This window comes from Leguminivora glycinivorella, chromosome Z (assembly GCF_023078275.1).
Source record: "Leguminivora glycinivorella isolate SPB_JAAS2020 chromosome Z, LegGlyc_1.1, whole genome shotgun sequence".
NCBI lineage: Eukaryota > Metazoa > Arthropoda > Insecta > Lepidoptera > Tortricidae > Leguminivora > Leguminivora glycinivorella.
The window spans coordinates 583,539-604,107 of NC_062998.1; the positions used below are offsets into that span (position 1 = coordinate 583,539).

The following is a 20,569-nucleotide window of genomic DNA, read 5'->3' on the forward strand; positions in this document are numbered from 1 at the left end:
AGCTTTGAAGTAGGTACTATTCCGAAAGACGATTTTTGGTTGTTTCACGGAATCAGGCGTGTCACCGAATTAGGCGAGGTTACCCTACTGGTCTTATACTATGCCTTAATCGCCACTTCATTTGTACTTGGCAGCGACAAGCGGTGGCATCATGGCAGTATGCATTGCCCCTAAATAGTCATCTTAGGCTAGGTACACACTTAGCGGCTAGCTAAACGCACTTAGCGGCCGGTGGGCGTCCGACAGCAGCGGCTCAACCTCCTGCGCCGGGTCTCCTCCAGCCAGCTCTGCAGCCGAGGGTTCATGTGTCCCGCACATAAGCACACCAACCATACCAACAACACTGCTGACTGCATTTTACGACCAATGTATTGTTTTGATAAAAAATATGAAGGCCTGTATTAAAGAGAAATCGAAGTATTGAAACTTTTACTACGAATGAAATAAATACCTATTCCACAATTTGATTACTAAACTTGTTGTAAAATTAAATTAGGAACTGTGATTGGTACTTTGCAAGAAAATCTTTAAACTTCTGACAAAAAAAAAATACAAAATCATTTATTCAGCAAATAGGCCACGGGGGCACTTTTACATGTCAACATTACAGAGTATTCATTAAAGTTAAACAAATGAAATTAATAGAAATATTAACTAAAAATATTAATCATAAGCAAAGTAGCTATACACTGATATAGAATTAGAGATGTATAAAGTCTCTAAATGTCATATTATTACTAACTATAATCAATACATAAAGAAAGTGCAAACAGATACAAAGATAAAAGAAATCTATAATACTTCAATAGTTGTAAAAGACTGAATATTACAAGTAAGAATATTATACTTAATCAAATAATCCATGGAGATGTATAGCGTCTCCAAGAGTCAAATTTTATAAAATTAAAATATTTAAAAGTAAAAACCTTTGTCAAATAATACAAAAAAAAATACAGAAAATGAACAGCTAAATTACACATTTCAAGAGATGTTCAAGTCTCTAGTTGTCAATCATTAAAGAACAAATCAAGTTTACAAATAAGGGCCAATCGAGGTTACAAATTAAGTTTAAAAATATAATCAAAATCTCAGAGATGTATAAGGTCTCTAAGTGTCCAAAAAACTAACATTAACTTAATCAAACGACAACAAGGTCATTAAAGTAAGGAATCTATTTTAAAATAAAATATAATCAAAATCTCAGAGATGTATAAAGTCTCTAAGTGTCCAAAAGCTAAAATTAACTAAATTAAACGACAACGTGATGGTCTCTAGTGTCATCCTTAAGACATTACTTACTTAAGTTTAATTCTTACAAGAACCGAATGTAGTGTCTCGCAATCCGCTCAAAAGTAAAGTTAAATAATCTAACAAAACATGTGGCCCAGGTAAGCTTGAACAGACCAGTCTCCACAAACAGCACCCGTTCACGAGTATGACGCGTATCTCAGCCATCGCCTCCTCAACCTCCATTCGGGAAGGTGGCGACCCGATCAACACGCCACCGTAAGCAAAGACTTTTAAGCGAGCATGACATGTTCAAGCTAACAGCAAATTGACAAAAGAAAAATCGACACAGTGAAACACGACATTAAGCTTGTAGGTGACATTAAAGAGGGCAACAATGCCTAGTATAGCTATACATAACTAATTACATGCTCAACGTGACTTAGAGATGTAAAGGTCTCTAAGGGTCAGTGTACTATCATACTTTAAATAAATTTTATATTACTACGCTATATAATGAAAACAAAAATCTTAGAGGTGTATAAGGTCTCTAAGCGTCCTACTAACATAACTAATGATACAATACAATCACATGAGAAAAATTACGCTGTGTCATTTTTACTGGATACTAGTACGGTTGTATTACAAACTTCTGCTACCATAATCAAGCTACTGGCTTAAAGGCATTTTTATCATCTATAAAATCATTTACCGTATAGTAAGCTTTACCTAGCAAACAGCGCTTAACATGTGACTTAAATTTGCCGAGTGGCAAGTTCACTACATCAATGGGGATTTTGTTATAAAAACGTGTACAGTTCCCAACGAAAGACGTACTAACCTTACGGAGACGGTGGAAGGGCACGGCTAGTTTGTTTGTTTCTAGTGTCATAGTTATGGATATCACTGTTAAGCTTGTATTCATGGATGTTTTTCCTAGCATACATAATATTCTCAAGTATGTACTGAGAGGCAACGGTAAGAATGTTCACCTCTTTGAATTTCTCTCTTAGTGAAGCTCGAGCGCCCAGTCCATATATGGAACGTACAGCTCGCTTTTGCAGCACAAATATCGTCTGAATATCTGCGGCTTTACCCCATAACAGAATTCCATACGACATAACACTATGGAAGTAACCAAAGTATACCAGCCTGGCCGTCTCTACGTTTGTTAGCTGTCTGATTCTCCTTACTGCGTAGGCAGCTGAACTAAGTTTGTTAGCTAAAGTAGCAATATGTGCGTGCCATTGCAGTTTTGAGTCTAAAGTGACTCCCAGGAAAACAGTTTGGTCTTCAAACTCCAGCGTATCACCTTTTATTTGGATTTTGCTGTTATTTATCTGCTTGACGTTAGGTAACGCAAACTTGATGCATTTGGTTTTCTTGGCGTTCAAAAGTAGATTGTTTGCCGTAAACCAGTTAACTATAGTTGATAGGGCATCATTAATACTGTCGAAGCTATTTTCCTTCCTGTCCACTTTGAATATAAGAGAAGTGTCATCCGCAAATAACACTATATCATGTCTGCCTTTAACAAGAGTGGGTAGGTCATTAATATATACTAAAAAGAGGAAGGGACCAAGAATTGAACCTTGAGGCACTCCGAGGGCTACCGGGGACCCCGCCGAATGAGTTCCATTAATAACTACTCTCTGAGTCCTATCCGACAGATATGATGAGACTAAGTCGAGGGCACCGGCTTTTATCCCGTAGTGGCTTAATTTTCGTTTTAAATTTTCGTGATCTACGCAATCAAATGCCTTGGACAGATCACAGAAAATTCCAACAGCATCTTGAGCTTTTTCCCAAGCGTCAAAGATGTGCTTTAGGAGTACCGCACCAGCGTCAGTGGTTGATCGACCTTTGGTAAAACCAAATTGATTGCTATCAAGCAGTTTATTTCTGTTGAAATGCGACAGCAGTTGATTTAAAATAAGTTTCTCAAACACTTTGCTTAATGCAGGTAGTATTGAAATCAGCCTAAAGTTCGTAGGATCTGTCTTCGTTCCTGATTTAAACAACGGGATAATTTTGCTATGTTTCATAATATCTGGAAAAGTGCCAACATCAATGCATCTGTTGAAAATCTCAGCTAAATATGGTGCAATAGATTCAATAATGGAATGCAAAACTTTGACTGACAGGCCCCATAGATCTTCAGTTTTCTTTAAATTCAGTGATCTAAAAGTCTTAAGAACTATGTTCGGAGTGATATACGAAAATTTGAAGAATTCTGTACATTCCGCTACATTTCTCTTCAAAATTTCTTCAGCGACATCTGGCGACGAATTAAGAGACTTTGTTGTTTCTACCGGTATATTCGAGAAAAACTGCTCAAAATGATCTGCCACTTCACGGTCGGAACTTACTAAAGCGTCACCAATTCGTAGCTTGTAGTGCGGATCCTTCATTTTACGTTTCCCAGTTTCATTGCCGATCACCTGCCAGGCAGTTTTAACCTTATCACTAGAATTTAGGATCTTTTTAGACAAGTGATTAGCTTTCGCGGCGACACACATCATCTTAAAAGATTTTGAAAAATTCCGAACATGCTCCAGAAATTCCGGCCTTTTATCAGTGGCTTTTAAATCGTATAAGTCGTAGAGTTGGCGTCTTGTCTTATGAATATCCGGCGTAGCCCAGTCGCTAAATTTAGTCTTGGTCCTGCTTTTTACTTTCTTTTTAGTGAAACAGACATCAAATTCATTTTTAATGCAGTTAAATAAATCAGAACTCAAACAATTGGGGTTTTCTTGCGTACATGAAAGACAACATAATCGTTTGGTAACATTACGATTAAATAAATCTAGGAGCCTTTGAGAGATTGGCCTACATAAAGTATCTTGCGGAATTTCTTGTTTTCTCATTGAAAGAAGCTTTTAGACCACAGTGATCAGAACTTAGGTTGTTAATAACAGATTTACTAATCGCATCCTTGTTACTAAAAATGTTATCTATACATGTAGCACTGGTTGCTGTGATTCGAGTGGGTTCGCAGAATAAGTTAACCAAGTTAAAGGATTTGAAGGTGTTTAATAACCTTCCACATAATGGCGAATGTTCAAGTATGTTGACATTAAAATCGCCACACACAATTATACTTTTTTGGGTTCTAAAAACACTACTAAGTACGTCATCTATTACTGATTCAAATACATTATAGTCCGCCGAAGGGGGCCTGTACACGCATATAATGATAAATTGGTCCATCTCAACACAAGAAAGTTCAATTAGTCAAGTTTAAGTTATGCTTAACCATTATTAATGACCCGCCACGGTTACTAGATTTCCTAAAAAAAGAACTAATTATACTATGATTCTTAAAATTAAACATAAATTCATGTTCTTTAAGCCTGTGCTCAGTAATACAGAGTATGTCAATATTCGACGACTGCAAATACAAATCAATTTCAAGTTCCTTACAAGTGAATCCTTGGATATTTTGGTGAACCAGGTTCAATAAATTGGTTTTACCTATCATACTAGCATCGCAGTGATCAATAAAAATGGAGCCGGCTGGTGCACTCGTTGTCGCTGTTAGTTTAAATTCAAATCACCAGACGGCTTCATCTCGAAACTATTATTATTATTAAACGCCGTGCTAGCCACGTCGGGGCCTTTAATGTTATACGCTAACAGGTCAGCACATTCTACTAAACATCTCCTCGGTAGGTAGGTTTTCTTATAAGGCATAACAAACTCATCTATAAATTTATTCGTATCAAAATACGAAATCGTACTACTGTACAACGCCAAATTATATAATAAAGAGTTGTAGTGAAACACCCTCTTGTTGACTTTGCTAGACATTCTGTATGGGAGCGCACAAATAATGATCTTCGCAACCTCTTCTCGGTCGACCTTCGACAGAGTAGCGGATAGTTTTAAAATATCTCGCTTAGTACAGTCGACACTGTTCCCTATGAAAACTACGAGCGTGGAGTCGCAGTCAAACTCGCCTGCAGAGATACATTCGATCAGTCGATCGACGGTGGCCCCCGGATGACAGTCGTTGATGACTCGGTGGTTGAGGCGCTCCGCCAGCAGCGCGCCCAGGCCGACGCCCGCCTCGTCACTGTACAGCACGGTGCGGGCGGCGCGCGGGCGCGGGCGCGGCGGCGGTGCCGGGGCAGTGGCGGGCGCACGGCAGGGTGCGGCGCCCGGCGGCGGCGGCGGCGGCGGCGCAGTGGCGGGCGGCGACGGGGCCGGTGAGCCGACGGGCCGCGGCGACGGAGAGGGCTCGACGTAGGTCAGCAGCGCCAGAGCCAGCTTGGCGAGGCTCGGCGGCGAGGGAGCCGACTCGACGGCGCGCGGCGGCGGCGGGGCCGGCTCCGCGAGGCGCGACCGTGACGGCGGCGAGGCCGCGGTGCGGACGGCGGGCTCGGGGTCGTGGTGCGGCTCGGACGCGAGGGAGAGGCGCTCGGCGAACAGGGCGCGCAGGGAGGGTGTCCCCGGCGCGGCCGACGCGGCACGCAGCGCGGGCGACTCCGGCTCGACGGGGCGCGTCGTAGGCCGCGGTGACTCCATGCGCAGCGGGTACCCGCCGCCCGGCACTAGAACATCATTCATAAAAGCTATGTATTCCTGCAATGCTTTACTTGAGAGTTCCTCTTTATTATTGAGGTCTTTTAACTTTAGTTCTAATTTTCTTATTTCATTAGAGCGATGATTCAACTCTTCGACTGTCTGGTCCAATTGATGCTGACAAATTAAAAGTTCATCACTTAAGGCCAAATTACTGAACTTGGAGTGAAATTTCTTGAATACTAAATTATGGCGTTTCAGTAAAAGTTTTGATTTCCTTATGAATCTACTTAATTTTAGATATTTTTTGATTTTGTTGGATCCCTTCATACTAATTTTATTAACCTCATTGGCGAGACATTTTACAGGACTTGTTAAACTTTCTACTATTGGGGAACACACTGTTTCATTATGAACAAAATCTAACTCAAAACTATTAAGTTCTGCAAAAATACTTAAATTGTTATCCGTCGGTCTGGCCTGGCCCGAGCAATACTTGCAAGTCATTTTTGTTTCCGACTCCTCCAGCTGCTGTTCCAGGTCCTGGATGCGTTGCAGTGCCTGCTCGTGTATCTCCTGACATTGCTTGAATCTGTCAACGATGGTCTGTAATTCATCTCGCTGCCCCTGCATATCTTCGAATTCGACATCTTGAGTTGCAAGCTGGGCTTTGAGACTTGTATTTGTTCGAACAACAGACTCAATTTCCTGCTCACATTCTTCCTGTTCTTGAAGAAGTTTTGTGTTCAACTCATTGGCCGTTTTGAGCTCTCTCTGTAGTTGTTGCATTTTGGCTAGTAGGACGTCCCTGCGTGTTGTCATTTTAGTGGTTGTTGCTGGAAGCATATTTATATGTGAGATATATGAACAAAGAAATGTAATAATATGAAGGCATGTTTACAAAAACAACATAACTAACATTTTTTGCGGATTTGAGTTTTTGGTATCATAGCATTCGTCTAAGCAGGATCTATACGTAGAGCAAAAGATAGTGTCCAAAAATGACCCCAATTGTCCACACTCAGTCCCCAAAAATATACCCATTTTGCAAAAACTACATATCTACATTGTTTTTTACAAAAAGAACATAACTGTGAACTCTTTTTAGTTTACGTAACGTTTTAGGTTATGTAACTGGTAAATAAGTGTACGATTGTAAAAAAATGGAAACAAAACTATCGCGTTTGATGTACGTAATAACCTATCCAGAAGTTTCTTTCACATCTTAAAAATGAGTGGAAATAACATTTCATCCCCAGAATCGTTGGAAAGTCTTACCCTAAAGAATATTGCTAAAATTTTTAAAAATTAAGAAAATGCCCAAGAACTTCAATTTAAAACGTGCTTATGAGTCTTCACTTCCCCTTAATCCTCACAAAGTAGGCGACTTGAGAAAATTGATGCAGTTTTTGGTCAAACCATCGAGCCATCAATTCTACCAATCAATTTTGTATTACGTGTCAAGAATCGTCGTCTCTGGAGGTAGATAACGATGACAACAGCAGCGGATGTGAAGATTAAAGTAGATCCACTAGTTTAGTAAGATAAATGATAGAATACAAAACATAATTTCTATAGAAACTTGTTTTATTTTCTAACAAAAAGAACATAACTAACAAAATTTTACAAAAACAGCATAACTGACGAACTTATTTTTCATATTTTTTCTAAAAATAATTGTCTTTGAGATGTGTAATCGTGTGTTTCGGAACTAATGGCCACTTACACACTGGTCCAATAGCTAATATATAAGAAGACATTTAGTTTTTTTCGTTTCCTGTAAATTCATTCATTCATTTATAATATTATTAATAAAATGTCTATGTCTATGTCTATGTCATGTCTAGTGTAGTTATGTTGTTTTTGTAAACATGCCTTCATATGTAATGCTTCTAACAAAATATGGTGACTAAAAAGAAATAAACTATAGTATTTGCAGGTTTTATTTACTATATAAGAAAATCATTGAATAGCCTTTAAAATTCACTATTTTGCAAGTTAAATGATTACCAATGGGTATGATTATGCTGTTTTAAAGTGATCCACAAAGGTATTAGGATGTAATTCAAATGTTAAAAACCTACTATGTTTCAATCAAGTTTCTCCTCTAAAACATGTAAAGTAACCACAAAAGGAAGTATGGCAATGAGTAATTCTTTGCAATATGGGCTAATAAACTAAATACTAGGCTTATAGATAATGAAAACAATACTCATCTGTAAAAATCTTCGGCGAAATACAGTATAATTTTAAATCTGGAACGTTAGGCCGTTGACAGTTGCCTTGTCCTCTGTCGTCGATATTTTGCTTCTTGCGTTTGACGTAATATTAAAATAACATTTGAGCACTTTAATTACGACGAGAACTTTCTAATTATCACTAAAACTATGTTATTATTACAGTAAAATAATTAATTTAACATTTTTAAATACCGTCGGTGAGATTGCCAATTCCGCTATGTGCATTTTAGCTACTTTTCAGGAGAGACAAAAAATCGATTTACTAGAGAATTAGGTACAAACATCATTTCAATTTATATCCAAAATGTGTCAAAAATAGCAAGAAATATGTTGTGTGAAAAAAATGGGAAATAATAAGTCACAAATTAAGATATACTCGTTTTTCTTAATTTTGTGCACATATGGGTATTGGTTTTGAGCTTACTAAATACATATGTGTAAGTCATGCACATAGGAATCATAAATACTGTTCATTTGAGGTTTATCAGAGTAAGTTATGTGCCTTTAGGGTAATAAAAACAAAACAACATGATCACTTATGTATCAGAAATAAATGATATTATCCAAAGGAAAATGTCAGTATCTGACAAAACTAAAGACCTTCCTTGTCAATTACTAATAATATATATTTACGTACATAAATTCATACAATCACGCCCGTATCCCATAAAGGGGTAGGCAGAGCACATGAACTACTCAAGTTTCAGTGCCACTTTTGGCAAAAAGGGGTTGAAAGAAAACGAAATATACATTTATAATAAAAAAAGAACTTAAAACTCGTTCTGACTAAATTCAACGTAATTATAACGACAACCTATGCGATAGCGACATACTTTGCCACATAGCTGACAAGGGAAGCTTGCAACCAATTGAGACGGTTTGCTACGGTACCTTGTTTCCCTATTGTCTGCAAGTGCCGCAAACCAGGTCCATGGATGAACTTGCGACCATCTTCAATGCACTTACGCCACTCCCTCCGTTTCTTAGCAAGCCTCTCCTAGTTTCGGTAGTCGATCTAAAAGGCAGCCATGTCCTATCAGCTGCAAAAGTGCATGCCGAATTTATCAATGAATTCATTCCTAACTTCTCCATGCACTTTTGCAGCTGATAGTACCTCTTGGCGCAGTCTTTGAAGCAAAGCAATGACCTCTCAACATCTTTTTTGGCATTTGCTACTGTGCCCAGAAGAACACGGCGTGGTAAACGAGAGGGTTCCATCCTGTGCATATACCCCATCAACGCAGTCGCCTCTGTTTGAGAAGCACGGTCAGACTGGGCAGCGATTTCTAGAACTCTCTGGTTTGACGACCTGTGATGATATGCCCAACATCTTACACAGGCATCGCTTATAGAAGGAGATGCCACGGCGTTTGACTTTGGCATACGTCTCGGATTCGTACAAGAGTATGGTCTATACACAAGCCTGAAAGACTAACACCTTGGTCTTAGTAGTCAGGAGTCTGTTATGCCATACTCGAGCACTAAGCTTCCCAAAAGTGGTAGCTGCCTTGCCGATGCAAATGTCAACCTCTGCCTAGAGCGAAAGATGGTCGGTTATTGTCGTAAAGTGGTCTCCAACAGCGTGCCATCGAGTGGAATTTCTGCCTTGGAGATTGGACCCATCATTAGCTGAAGCTCACAGAGGTAGCAACAAAGGCTGCGTCATCGGCATAAGGTATTGGCATAAAGGCTGCCAATTAAAAGTTCCTTGCGTTTCTTCTGTGATTTGAAGAGTGATGTGTACAACTTCGAACTTTCTATAGACTCTTGTATGCAGATGAATACCAAAGCAGCAAAGACACACACGTTACACGGTAGGAGCCAAAACGCAGCCCTGTCGCACACCTCGGCAGACACACCACCAGGGACTGAGGAATGAAGGAAATCGCTGTGATTCCCCGCACCTGCGCCACCCTCTTGGAAACTGGCCGTTGGAGGTTGAGGAGTTTACATATTTCAGCTTGGACCTTACTCGCGCCTAATGGGGATTCCATCCCGGGCTTGAGTTAGTAGTTTTCCTTCTCGAAGACAAGTGGCTCATCTCCCCTTTAGCTATTAGCTGCTTCGTTTGTGAACTTAGTTGCCTTTTACAACACCCTCGTTCTTCTTACCAGGGTTGGTGCTACTCTTACGCCGGATATACTACACAGTAGATGCTACCTAACTACACCAATAAACAATTACTTTTAAAATAGTGTTAAAGAGCAATTCCCGTTAAGTTTGTACATTTGGATCACGTCTCCGATTTTGATAAAGATTGGTAGGCTGATAGAGTCCATGATGCTGAGCAATATCCACTAGGTTTCCCAAAATGTCCTATATAGTTTGTATGAACCTTCCTTTTTTGTTACCAAATTTCTATACATTTTCGGTAATAAAAAGGAAAGTTTCATACAATCAACCTAGGACATTTTGGGAAACCTAGTGGATCTTGCTCAGCATCAGTCATCACTCTATCAGCCTACCAATCTTTATCAAAATCGGAGACGTGATCCAAATGTACAAACTTAACGGGAATAGCTGTAAAATAAGTCAGATACGAAGTTATCATAATTTATCAGTATCAAGAACGTTAGAATGAAGTATAATTGTGTTACCCTCTTACTGTGTTAGAAAATGTTTTGCGATAAATGTGAAAAACTTGCCGAAAAATCGACGACAAAAAGGTACTTCACAATATTAAACATAATAAGTATGACACCTTTACGGTTAAAATATTTAGCTTTGAAAAAATAAATTGAAAAATAAAGATATATGACCGAAACTCATAAGCACACTAAGCAACAACCCATACTAAATCCACACATGTGCAGTAGTAATTATCAATTTCGTTTATTTTACTTGGTTACCAAAACCTATATGTGCTTGGAAGTACATGTGTATTTATTTTTGGGGCTAAAATCACAAATGTGTTTAGTTAAAACATGATCCAAGTAGAATTTGCGTATGCTGGTTTTTGCATTAGACGTGGAATACAATTTTAAAGGCAAATCTGCAAAAAACGAAAAATCGAAAAAATGCACATAACGGAATTGGCAATCTCAACGACGATACGTCGAGCTAATTTGACGTTTACTCCCGGCGGTGTTGCCAGGGAAAAAAAAAGAATGAATTTTAGAAATCGTACATTGTTGCATTAAAATCAACCTTGCTCAATAACCATCGCCCAACCCATCTCCGATCCGACCACTGCTCCGTTTACAAGTATAACAAAAAGGATAGAAAATACTACTGCTGCGAGACCCGCGTAGGATCCAAGTCACTGCTCAAATTGTTAGGTTTGTAGTATACTCTGCTGATATTGCCACTTCATTTGCACTTGGCAGCGACAAGCGGTGGCATCATGGCAGTATGCATTGCCCCTAAATATACATAGTCATCTTAGGCTAGGAACGCACTTAGCAGCTAGCCGCACTGTGGCTGACCGCACGGCTAACCGGGCGCCAAAAATTGTATGTAAGTATTAACCGTATGATCTAAACGCAGTTTTCGGCTGCCATCCAACCGGCCCCTCAGACGGGTAGCCGGACGGTCAATGTTCGTACTACGCGGTTTCAATGCGGTTGCCAGATTTGCAGCAGGTCGCTCGTAAATATTATAAATACCGACAGCCTCTTCGACGTCCTTCTTGGAAATGATAGAGTCGACACGACCGCCGCGCCGTGCGGTCGCTTTGCGCACTATCCGGCTGGACGCGCCGCGGCTGCTTTGGTTTAACGTTTGGTGTAACGGTTTTTTATGAATTAAAAGAAAGTTTTCAACATAAGTGTACGATTTTATTTTTCCTGTAATATTCACTATAATAGCCATGATTAGTGAAAATTTCACAAATGTATGTTGGTAAACTTCGCAGATAAGAAGGGGAGGATGGTATTTTTTTTTTACATTTTCCTTCAAAAAAAATTTTTTTTTCTACAACCAAAAAATTATAAAAATAGTTTTGATATGTACAGTTTGAGCTCTTTCTAACGATACCCCACTTGACCTAGTTACTTGAAATTTACAGTTTGGCCCCCTTTCGTTTTGGTCATTTTCTGTAATTAATATTAATAAATAATAAAAAAAATACTTTCAATTTGTAGAGATTAACGATGTTCATAAGAAATCCAAATTTCAAAGCGTTAGCATAAGTAGTTCTCGAGATATTTAATAATGTGACAGACAGACAGATGTGAATCTTTATTCTGAGTTATTATGTTAGTTAGTTCGAGTCACGGCCGAGGCAAGCATTAGAAAATGTTTGAATGCTGTTTTGCTTCTTTTTAAAAACAAGGGAATGTTTCATTTAAGTAAAATGAGCCAGCTCAGTTTCCCGGTTACCTATCAAAAAGTCGAAAATTGTAATGTCGAATATTAGTAGCCCGAAAACGCTTCCCATTTTATTAATTGCCCTAAGTTTTGTTTGCCCGAAAGTACTTTTCCCCTATTATTATTTTCTCCATTCTTATTTCGCTATAATTTTGTTTCGCTTATGATTCGAATCAACGCTTATTAAAATGCCTAAGAATCATTTGACAACTACTTTTTGTCCCGTAATGTTTTTAATCCGAAATATTATTTAGCCGCTATATCAAAAGTTCGAAATTCGAATTAACACTTGTTAAAATTCCGAAGTATCATTTGACAGCTATTTTGTATGGCGTATAGTTTTATAATTCGAAATATTATTAAGCCGCTATATCAAAAGTTCAGTAAATCCTTAATTTTCTAACAAAAGTTTGTTGCCGACCCTCACGGTCGCAGTTATTACTTGACTTAAGAATCCTTGCCATAAGGGTTTATGGCAAAGGTTTGTTTCTGTATGATCGCAGTTCTAACCTAACCTAACCCACTTTTCTAGCACAAGTTTGTTTCTGCATGGTCACAGTACTAACCTAACCTAACCCACTTTTCTAGCACAAGTTTGTTTCTGTATGATCGCAGTTCTAACCTAACCTAACCCACTTTTCTAGCACAAGTTTGTTTCTGTATGATCGCAGTTCTAACCTAACCTAACCCACTTTTCTAGCACAAGTTTGTTTCTGTATGGTCACAGTTCTAACCTAACCTAACCCACTTTTCTAGCACAAGTTTGTTTCTGTATGGTCGCAGTTCTAACCTAACCTAACCCACTTTTCTAGCAAACGTTTGTTTCCGTGACGTAACCTAACCAATTTTTTTTGTATTTTTTTTTACAATGATATTAGGGAAAATGACATTTCGATGTCGCGTTAGTATCGGATTTATGAAAAGGTGGTTAACGATACGGTTGTCAAATGATAAGATTGGCAACCGTTCTTCTGGTTATTGATTTCTATAAAATGATATTAGGGAAAATGACATTTCGATGTTACGTAGCATGGGATTTATGAAAAGGTGGTTAACAAATCGGTTGTCAAATGATAAAGTTGGCAACCGTTCTTCTGGATATTGAATTTCGGGAAAACGATAATGTGGGATAGCAAACTAGCGACATATTAAAAGTATGGTAAACAATGTATTTGGATTATAAAAATTCTGTCAACCGTTTTCGGACAAGTGATAATCGGACAAAGGATTTTCGAAACATCGATAGGTTACCCAGTTTCCCTCTTAGAGACTTATCTTTCCATCCTTAAAACACCTTTCAATTAATGATAACACTGATGAATTACCTCTATATTGGTTTCATTTATCGCCCTCATTAAATAAATCATAAAATATCAGGCCGCCCTGTCGCACTCTTTATAAGTTCGATAGGGACGGCCTGATGTTTTATCATTTATCGCGCGACCATGCTTGCGTGACTTAACTCTTATACCTACGTCTCGATTGTATATAAAATTAAGTTTATGTGCATATCATATTTTTAGACATAAGGTGTATATTTTTGCATGCCGCATATCCATAGTTATGCGTTATGCGTAATAAGACAAGTATTAGATACGTTTTATAGCTATTTATTTATTTTTCTTCAGTCTCCATGTTAGGATTTTTACAATAATAAGTACATAATAAAAGCATTTAAAAAACATACAACAAAAACAAACAAAATCTACCCTCAAATAGCTCATTAAGGAATTGTTTTTATTATTTTTCTCAGAGTCCGAAAACTATTGTCTACGAGTATCACATAAATATATTAATTTCTTGCTAAGGGAGCGTTCAAGTATTACGTAACGCAATTTGGGGGAGAGGGGGGGGGTCTCGTAAAACGTTACGATACGTTATAGGGGCGGGTCTTTCTTACAACACGTTACGTAACATTGTTTTTTTTTTAATTAGGAAATTAAAACTCCCAAATTGGCAACCCTTTCCATTTACGTTTTACGAGGAATCCCTCGATTGTATTAGTCTGGTCGTCATTTTTAATTTGTTCTCGCAAGTTGGAAAACCTTTTCGTTTCAGTATTATTACTGCAAATGCAATTAAAACTATACCAAGGATAAAAACAATAATATAACTTTTTGCGACTTTTGGGTAAAAATGGCCACTAGAATGTTACGTAACGTTTAGAGGGGGGGGGGGGTACAGTAGAACGTTACGGTGCGTTACAAGGAAGGGAGGGAAGGGTCAAAAATCTTCAAAAATTGCGTTACGTAATGCTCCCTAAAAGAAAATAATCATGCATTTCAGCGTTAAGCGCCTAATAAACAATAATAAACATGCTGAATAGATTAAGAGGGACCATAACTCCTCATTCTAATCGAGGCTTTCGTGGGTTCTGGGAATCCACGAGGAATTTAAATAATAATAGTAACTACCCACAATGGGAAATATATCGCAAACGAGAGTATATTTAGCTTAAAGTTTAAATCATTTAAAGACTCGAGATTGCGATATTTTTTCTCCCACAGTTACAACGTAAAAAATAATTTATCGCAATAAAAATAAATAATAAAACTAGTGGAGTCGTTAGGGCTACAATTACGCTCCAGGGGTGGAAGTGAAAATTTGCCTAAGACGGGGCGGGACAGAAAGCGGTGTACTACACCTCTCGACACCCTTGAGCTCTCACACCGATGTTGCTCTTGAGCTATCTTAGATGTCGCTTTTTGTGGGGGCCCGTCTCGCGGGGGCGAGTCACCGTCTGCCGGGAAAATAGTTGAATGCCGTTTTAATAGACTGGCGTCCGGTTTTTTATCCCATAGTCCAGTATTTAGTCCAGCACTTTCATTCAATAACCCAGTTCATTTTAGATTGCAGCTAGCTAGGGTGCTCCCTCTGCGTGCGTCCCACGACACGGGCAAGAGCAGCATCCACTTATTCCACTTCGGTCTATCCCTTTCATTTCATTAAAGTGTCATTAGGGTATTTACGTATTGGCTTTGGCTCCGCGCAACGCGCAGCCCTCCCAAAGGTTTGGAATAGCCTATGGTTTCCGTGATGGAAAAGACAATATATTACGGTTGTGGAATTCCTTACCAGTATAATTAAGACTAATAGCAGTCTCTTCCAATTTTCAAAAATCAGCTGAAATTATACTGTCTATCTCTATCTTAAGTTGCCATTTTTATTTATTGTATTTATGTATGTATTTGTATGTGTTATGTGTATGTAAGGTATATTTATTTATATATTCGGTATATATGTATGTGTGTTTGTCTTGGTTTTCTCTATATTTTTTGTTCTTGCACTGCCTGTTAGCTTTTGTTTCTGTTCCGTTTTCCAGCTACCTTAAGGTTATCTGGAATATATCGCTTTTTAGCAATAAGACCGCCTGTTGTTACCTAGCTATACTCTCATTCAACATTCTGTTTATATATTTTTTTTATTTGTAAAATGTTAAAATGGTGCAATAATAACTTACTTATTTACAAAATGCACTAGCATTGTCAAAATTCCCTTGGATACATATTTTCGTATAACTCCTCCCGCTACGTACACGTACATATATACACTATTGTACTCGCGGAGGAAGTCAGATGATAATAAAATATCGGGAATTTTATAAATCTATTCTTATTTTTAACGACGACGAACGGTTTTGTTGGCAGTTTTTAGAGCACGAACACTTTTCTATTAGGGATTTTATTGTCAGGGATAGGGTGTCCTAGGTATATGTCACCACACGCCCAATAGTAATACCCTTTCCTCAGCCGACTCCAATGCCCTGTGTCCGCTTTGATAATCCTGCTGCAGTCCACGTCCATGTAAAAGGTCATCCTGTTAGGCACGACTATGCCGAGCGGCATCGGCAGGCCGCTCCTGCGGCGTATGTCGGCGGGCGCGTTGGCGCAGGTCCAGGAGACGAGGCCCAGCAGCTCGCCGCTGGCGGCGTCCACGGCCACGTGGCCCAGGCCCAGCAGGTGGCGGCGGCAGGCGGCGGCGCCGGCGCGCTGCTGCTCGCCGCTGCACGCGTGCACGCACGGCACGCTGTACTCGCCGCGCGCGCGCGCACGCGACGCGTACAGCTGCGCGCACACGCCGTTGCTCGCGTGCATGTCGCTCATACTGTACAGCCGGTGCGTCTCCGGCTCCTCCTGAGGTATATTCAATCATATTACTCACCTACACCACTCCACTCCCGAGCTAACATACGCCGTGGCTTGCGTGGGCGACGGCGATGCGACGCATACGAAATCAAACCTTATTGATATGGAAGTATGAGACGCGACGGCGACCGTCGCCCACGCAAGACACGGCGATACGGAATGCTTGTCTTGTGCATCTATGTACATATCAAATATACACAACTTGAGAACAAAATACACCGTGAAATTTTAGTGGTTATTTTCCCGCAACGAAATGATATTGCCATAGATTTACAGTCTAGGTATGTGTAATGTTTTTTTTTAAATAAGTAATGATAAGAAATGTCAGATTTATAAAAGTGTCGAATGAAATTTGAAAGAGACCTAAGAGCAGTAGTAGCACTGCAGTAGTACCTACCTATTTCTTTTGAGTGAATGAAACAAAATAACCTAAAAAGTTTCAGTTCATTTATTTTTCCTTCACACGTAGCTAGCGCCAGCCATACGAGTACTAGGACGCAGATCTTGTTCAATACTTTGAACTCGATGATATCTTCATCGAGTTCTGGTGCTGCGTCCTGCCGGCCGCCCTCTGCCCTGCGTATGTGCTGGCGTTGCAGAGTGTCCATGGTTAACCAACCGCCATGTTTCGGAGACGATTGTTCGTCCGTGTGGAGCTTGGGGGTTTAAAATCCCTCGAAGACGAAGCGACTCCAAATGGGTGGGAGTCGTATTTAGCCCTAGCGTACAGCTGCACCTTCGCGACGTACTCTTAATTATAATGATGATGATTCGTGATGTTGCATTTATTCATTTATTCAATATGGCAGCCTCGTGGGCCGTTGCACTGGAGGACAGCTGGAGCAGCAGTACAAAGCATGATGGCGGCCGGGACCACGAACTGCCGAGTGATGTCTGTAGAATTGGATATTCGCATCTCCAAACGAATTCTTCATCAACTGCACCCTTTGCGTAGGCTATTTACTGCATAATATCCTATCAAACTTATACCTACATTAAACATCAGAATGCAAAAATAAAAAATACATATTTAGAGAACGATCCGCCATGTTCCACGGATCAATCGAAAGACCAATGTTTATTTACGAGGAATAGCAGTGATGTCATTGACAGGAACTGTAAATCACATTAATAGTTGTAATCATTAATACAAGAAGAGGATGTAATCATTCGAATAACCAAACTTGACACAACGTAATGTACAGACTTGACAAGATACAATATTATTTTAAAATATTACTCATAAATGATGTCCGTCATCGGTGTCCAAATATTTACCAAACTTTTGACGCAGAGTATCGGTGTTGCTAATATTTAAAAAACGTATAAATACTTCGATGTGACCAGTTTTTTTGCCAAAAATATTACTAAATATGAGTGACCACGAAAGTGATGATGGTTTTAGGAACAAATTAAATCATGTCAATATTGATATTCATCATTGCTGTATTTTTTATGATTTTGTTTTATATATAGCCAACATACTTACACACAAGTATATACAGTTAACATTGCGTTTTTGCTAAATATGTATTTTTAACAGTAGTGAGCAGTAGACGATGTCTCATTCGAACTGACCACGTAGCGTGATGTTTATTACGTAAATCGGAAATTTCAGAAAAATATTTTACAATATCATAAAAAAACATTATTGGACGATAATAGTATTAACACAATAAACACGTAAAGTTAATAAAATATAATTTACTACGTATACTTTTCTGTACATAAAGTCTGAACACAGTTTCATGCATTGAAATAATGACCCGTACAGTCGTACATTGTTTGTTCTAAAAATTTGCGTTTGTACTTCAAAGCCAAAGGAGGATATTTTGAAGATGATTCGATTTATTTGGTCAAAAATTATTAAGGTTTCACATTTTAATTTGTAGGACAATCATTCGTGTAAGGACAGAAAAATAATTGTACAAACGTTTGTCAACGTATTTTTGGGCCACCCTGTAAAAGTAGGTAATTAAATTGTATTATAAGTACATTAATTGTACATCAGTCATTAAGAAATACAGTTATCTCAAACATGGAATGAAATTCCTCATAATAAGGAGGCCCTCAACTCTGACTCAATGTTTTTTGTATGTACCTATGTTACTCGATATCTCCAAGAATCGTGACCCGATTTTCATTTTTTGGTGTATTTTTCAAAGCTACACCAGTATGGCAATGATTTTATGTAGCAGAGCTGATGATGGAAGGTCAACTCTTCAATGGTTAGGCGCTAAAAGATAATTCTTTCAGTACTGTACGCATATTCAGACTGCTACTTATAATATCGATACCTTTGGGTTCAATTGGCGTAAAGGACAAAATGCAGGTTTTCAGGAGAAGCAAAAAACAACTTTTTTTTTAGAAAAATGTTTATATATTTTTTGTTTTTTGACCTATATTTGTGACGTATATAGAAAAATATGTAGATTTTTAGTATCCTTCACCTAGTGTAGCAACCGTAGTGATAAACTAAACGGTTTAGAAGTTAGATGGTTGTAAAGGACACGTCAAAATGCTATGGACGTCCTTTACACCCACGATTTTTTTGAACAATTAGAGTTGATAGGGTCGTAAATGACGGTCTTAGATGATTTTTATACAAATTCGGGGCGTAAATGTAACCGGAATGGTACAAATGACAACTGTTTTTAGCTTAGTTTACAACTGAGAAACTTGAAAAATGTATCAAAACGTAGTTAATATGGCATAGAATAGCCACATTAGTGTTACAGTGTATATTTATCTAAATTTTTAGCAGAGACAAAGAACAAGACTATTTTATATCCAGTTTTGCAATAAAGAAAGAACATTTGCTTAAAAACTATCTAATATTTTGGAAAGTTATTATTTTAGTACTCGCCGCTCGGCTGTCTCAATAAGTTACGCATTCAGTATTTAATTCTAGCAGGGAAACGCTTTCGTAGTTTAAGTAAAACACTAATTGTAATCACGTAAACTTTAATCAGCAACTGTGAATAGTAGACTATATTAATACGACAGTAATTTTAAGTCTAAAGTAGAAAGAAGTTTTAAGAATAACTAAGACTTAAGTACTTATTTATAAACGCAAGTTAGGACGCGTATACAAACTGTAGTCAAGACTACCTACTATGTTGATTCATATTTTTGATAATTTTAAAACAGAAGATTGTTATTTAGTCTTAAACCTGTTAAATAAGAATAATTTTAATTATGAGTTCAATCCTAGAAATATTATAGTCAATGCTTTAAGTACCTGGGTACATAGCCAAGTCACCAAACGCTAACGCTCATTCGCTAGCGAAACGCACCTGGCCCCGTAGCCGAATGGCATTTCTCCGACGCCAAACGAAAGCGATACGCCGCTGGCTCTGTCGCGCCAATACGCAAGCGCGATAGAGATAGATATCTACTAGCGCTTCGTTTCGTGAGCGTTTCGTGAGCGATTGTGCCATTCGGCTAGCCACCCTGTTATTGTCGCAGTCGCACTAAATGTTAGTATAGTCTACTGTTAAAGTTTACTGCCGGCGTAGCTGAATGGCAATCGTCAACGCCAGACGCCGACAAAAATGCAGTCTGGTGCAAAACGCAAGAGCGATAAAGATATATTATATAGCTACGAAATAGGTATTATCGTGAGCGTTTGTGCATTTGGGTACGTACCCTGATTACCATAATGTTTTTTTAATTACCTACATCTCACCGCAGTATAATAATACTACGAAAGCGTTTCCCTGCTAGAATTAAAGACTGAATGCGTAACCTATACTGACTATTCAGACAGCGGCGAATACTAAAAAAATAACTTTGAATTTGTTGCCAAAGTATTAGATAGTTTTTAAGCAAATATTGTTTCTTTATTACAAAACTGGATATAAAATATTAGCCTTGTTCTTTTTTGTTGCTAAGATAGCTTAGATAAATAATACACTGCATTAAACTGATGTAGAGCTATTCTATGCCATATTAAGTACGTTTTGATACATTTTTCCAGTTTTTAATTGTAAACTTAGAACAACATTTGTACCATTTCGGTTACAATTACGCCCCGACTTTGTATAAAAATCATCTAAGACCGTCATTTACGACCCTATCAAATCATGGGTGTAAAGGACGTTATAACATTTTGACGTGTCCTTT

At 38.5% G+C, this 20,569-nt stretch overlaps 2 protein-coding genes across 2 annotated transcripts; both read right to left on the reverse strand.

Moving 5' to 3' along the window:
* Nucleotides 1–207: 207 nt before the first annotated feature.
* On the reverse strand, nt 208–6,573 carry LOC125241380 (formin-like protein 1). Its single transcript, XM_048149839.1, has 3 exons — nt 6,232–6,573; nt 5,133–5,928; nt 208–350 (listed from the first exon to the last, which is right to left on the reverse strand). The coding sequence occupies exons 1-3, from the start codon at nt 6,571–6,573 to the stop codon at nt 208–210; spliced, it is 1,281 nt and encodes a 426-aa protein (XP_048005796.1).
* Nucleotides 6,574–15,855: 9,282 nt separating this feature from the next.
* On the reverse strand, nt 15,856–17,960 carry LOC125240587. Its single transcript, XM_048148538.1, has 2 exons — nt 17,934–17,960; nt 15,856–16,432 (listed from the first exon to the last, which is right to left on the reverse strand). The coding sequence occupies exon 2, from the start codon at nt 16,400–16,402 to the stop codon at nt 15,950–15,952; it is 453 nt and encodes a 150-aa protein (XP_048004495.1). The 5' UTR covers nt 16,403–16,432; nt 17,934–17,960; the 3' UTR covers nt 15,856–15,949.
* Between the last annotated feature and the right edge of the window lie 2,609 nt (nt 17,961–20,569).

What these genes read in the sequence shown, in the direction of transcription:
- LOC125241380 (XM_048149839.1), bottom strand. Translation starts at nt 6,573, where the DNA reads ATGACAACACGCAGGGACGTCCTACTAGCCAAAATGCAACAACTACAG. An exon ending in GCAAGTATTGCTCGGGCCAG is followed by an intron (nt 5,929 to 6,231) that starts GCCAGACCGACG and finishes TTAATTTGTCAG; the next exon opens with CATCAATTGGACCAGACAGT. An exon ending in CATAGGGAACAGTGTCGACT is followed by an intron (nt 351 to 5,132) that starts GTACTAAGCGAG and finishes CGTAAAATGCAG; the next exon opens with TCAGCAGTGTTGTTGGTATG.
- LOC125240587 (XM_048148538.1), bottom strand. Translation starts at nt 16,402, where the DNA reads ATGAGCGACATGCACGCGAGCAACGGCGTGTGCGCGCAGCTGTACGCG.